Source organism: Malus domestica, chromosome 02 (assembly GCF_042453785.1).
Source record: "Malus domestica chromosome 02, GDT2T_hap1".
Taxonomy (NCBI): domain Eukaryota; kingdom Viridiplantae; phylum Streptophyta; class Magnoliopsida; order Rosales; family Rosaceae; genus Malus; species Malus domestica.
This window is the reverse complement of record NC_091662.1, coordinates 34,160,046-34,163,374: the sequence shown is the minus strand read 5'-3', so window position 1 is coordinate 34,163,374 and position 3,329 is coordinate 34,160,046. Positions and strand designations below refer to the sequence as shown.

At 39.7% G+C, this 3,329-nt stretch overlaps 1 protein-coding gene across 1 annotated transcript; it reads left to right on the top strand.

The window, feature by feature from the left end:
• The first annotated feature begins 374 nt into the window (after positions 1–374).
• Positions 375–2,910, top strand: LOC103411200 (aspartyl protease AED3-like). The gene is made up of 3 exons (XM_008349856.4): positions 375–893; positions 1,282–1,756; positions 2,177–2,910. Exons 1-3 carry the CDS (start codon positions 417–419, stop codon positions 2,533–2,535), a joined length of 1,311 nt encoding a protein of 436 aa, XP_008348078.1. The 5' UTR covers positions 375–416; the 3' UTR covers positions 2,536–2,910.
• Positions 2,911–3,329: the final 419 nt, after the last annotated feature.

Genomic DNA, 3,329 nt, shown 5'->3' with positions numbered 1-3,329 from the left:
AGTAGGTGATCCGGACTGTTGAAATTTGATTAAACGGCTACAAACAGGGGGATCCTCTAAAAGTTATAATAATTGTAGCCGTTTAATCAAATTTTAACGGTCCGGATAACCTGCTCAGCAGACTTAGTATATATGGATCCCGAGGGGATCCGGTTCCCTACCCCATCCTACCATCTCTCTCTCTCTCTCTCTCAAAATATCTTACCAATAAATAATGTAAACATTTAACTATATTTCGCACCTTTCAGGTTCAGGTTTGTAGGGTGTAAAATTTAGTTAACAGTAATAAAATAAAATAAAATTTTAAAATAGAAAAAAAATAGAAAAGCAAAAGACCACATAAATTTGACTGCCAAGCTATATATATACACACTCCCCTTCACACTTAATCATCATACATTTATACTCTCAGAGCCATGGCCACCCTCTCTCATGTCTTGTCACTATCCCTCCTCCTTTTCTCCTTAGCCCATGGCCTCAACAACAACAACCCTCAATGCAGTGAGACCAAAGAGCAAGGCTCAACCCTCCAAATCTTCCATGTCTACAGCCCATGCTCTCCCTTCAGACCCTCTAAACCAATGTCATGGGAGGAGAGTGTCCTCCAAATGCAGGCCAAGGACCAGGCCAGGCTCCAGTTCCTGTCCAGCCTCGTCGCCACAAAACCGGTTGTTCCGATCGCTTCCGGCCGGCAGATCATTCAGAGCCCCACTTACATTGTGAAGGCTAAGATCGGCACACCACCTCAGACTTTGCTCATGGCTGTTGACACTAGCAGCGATGCTGCTTGGATTCCATGCAATGGCTGCGTTGGCTGCTCCTCCAATGTGTTTAACTCTGTCAAATCCACAACCTACAAGAACCTTGGTTGCCAAGCTGCGCAGTGCAAGCAGGTAGTCATAATTAATTTCATGCAATAACTTTCAGAAAGAAAAAAACATGAAATTGTTAACCTTTGTACATCTTTTCTCTGTATTTAAACCAATTTTGCATGTTATGTTGTCTAACAAATTGTAAATCTGGATCATTGATTAGGTGAAAATTTGTTTAAAAAGCAACTAAGTGACCGTTTGACAATATAACATGTCGTATAAGTGTCATTGTCTAGCTAAGCATATCTAGTATCCATTTTAATTATGCTAGAAAACTCCCTAACATGGTTTAATAATGAAATTGATCTCTTACTTTTACGCACTTTTTATTTTAATGGGCTAATAATGTGTGCTTTACTAAAATGGGACAAAATGATACACTAACATTATGCATGCGATAAATCTACAGGTCCCCAACCCCACTTGCTTAGGCAGCTCCTGCAGTTTCAACATGACTTATGGTGGCTCCAGCATAGCAGCTAACCTCTCACAAGAAACCTTCACCTTAGCCACCGACTCCATTCCCGGCTACACCTTCGGTTGCATCCAGAAGACCAGCGGCAGCTCCGTGCCGCCACAGGGTCTTCTGGGGCTTGGCCGGGGACCATTGTCACTTCTATCCCAGACCCAAAACCTCTACCAATCCACATTCTCATACTGCCTCCCCAGTTTCAAGTCCCCAAACTTTTCTGGGTCATTGAGACTTGGCCCTGCTGTGCAGCCCAAGAGGATCAAGTACACCCCACTGCTCAAGAACCCTAGAAGATCATCACTCTATTACGTGAACTTAAATGCAATTAGGGTTGGCAGGAGAACTGTTGATATCCCTCCAGCTGCTTTGGCATTCAATCCCATCACTGGATCGGGGACCATCTTTGATTCAGGTAACATTTTCAAACATTATTTCTTTTAATTAAATAAATAATTATTATCTTAATTAAAAGAATTTTGGGCTTGATCAATGGTATTTAGGATCCTTGCTGACTTAAGGTCAGGTCACAGAACATATGTTAAATGTATATTTTTTGTGATCATGTGACTGGCCCTCATGTCATGATTCGACTAGAGGACCCCTCCTGAACTTAAAGTTGGTTTGGGATTTATCTTCGGGGTATTCTAAACATCAGGCTTTTATTCTTGGTTTAGAATCTAATGATAAGATTTAATGCCCAAAAACCTCGATGTACAGAATACAACGTTGCATAGTAAAATTTTCACAATTATTTATGACCTTATGGTGATGCTCATAAGCATAATGTCTCAAAATCATTACAAATAACATTTTCGTGTTTTGCATTAATCAGGAACCGTGTTCACTCGTCTTGTGCAACCAGTCTACCTCGCTGTCCGAAACGAGTTCCGAAGGCGAGTTGGCCCGAAAATACCAGTGACAACCCTAGGCGGGTTCGACACATGCTACTCGGTCCCCTTCGTGGTGCCAAGGATAACGTTCATGTTCTCGGGCCTGAACATGACACTGCCAGAAGACAACATTGTAATCCACAGCACAGCTGGTAGCATCACATGTCTAGCCATGGCAGCGGCACCAGACAACGTGAACTCAGTGCTAAATGTCATTGCCAATATGCAGCAACAGAACCACAGAGTGCTCATTGATGTGCCCAACTCAAGGCTTGGCGTGGCCCGTGAGGCCTGCACTTAGTCAAATTTTCGTTGCCTTTCCCCAACTCCCACTACTGTCTGTGCTCAATTAGTGTAAAACTAGTACTGTTTTTAATTTGGTTTTTTAATTTTTTATTTTTGGGGTGTTTTGGCCTATGTATGTTGACAGTAAAGACACAAAAGTGGGATATTGATGGGAAAGGTCCAAAATATGGTGTGTTTTTGTAGGTTTGTACCGACAAATATCACGAGAAGGGGATCCAATCCGAATCTCAATCTGTAGCTTTGTGTCTTGTTCTCCGGTTGTTCACGGGGTTTTTTTTTTTTTTTTTTTTTGCAAAAGGCTTGCAGCAAGAACCCTGTTCATCTCCAAGGTTTTTAAATCAATAAAATTTAGGGTACTTTATTGAAAAAATTTCGGTACTGTTCATTGTTCATTTTAACGAAAAATCACATTTTTATACTAAAAAATCAATTCTGATACTATTTACTTTACCTTTTATTTTGTCTTTATCGTTAAGACTCAAAGTTTTCAAACTCTTTTTATTAGTTTTCCTTAAAATTTACTGTTAATTAATTTTTATCTTTGTGTGAGATTTGATTGATTAATTGAATATTTAGCTCAGATTTTGAATACAGGAGTGTTTTGCATCTTTTGACCCTGTATATAGACATGCAAAACATAAGACATTTATGTTACATATGTGTGGGTGTTTAAACAAAATATTGTTTTTCAAATAAAAATAGATAAATGAAAAAGCCGAATTTGAACTTTTAAATACTTTGCAAAATCTGTGAGTTGCTCTCGTTCTTGAATTTGGTTCAAGGCAAAGT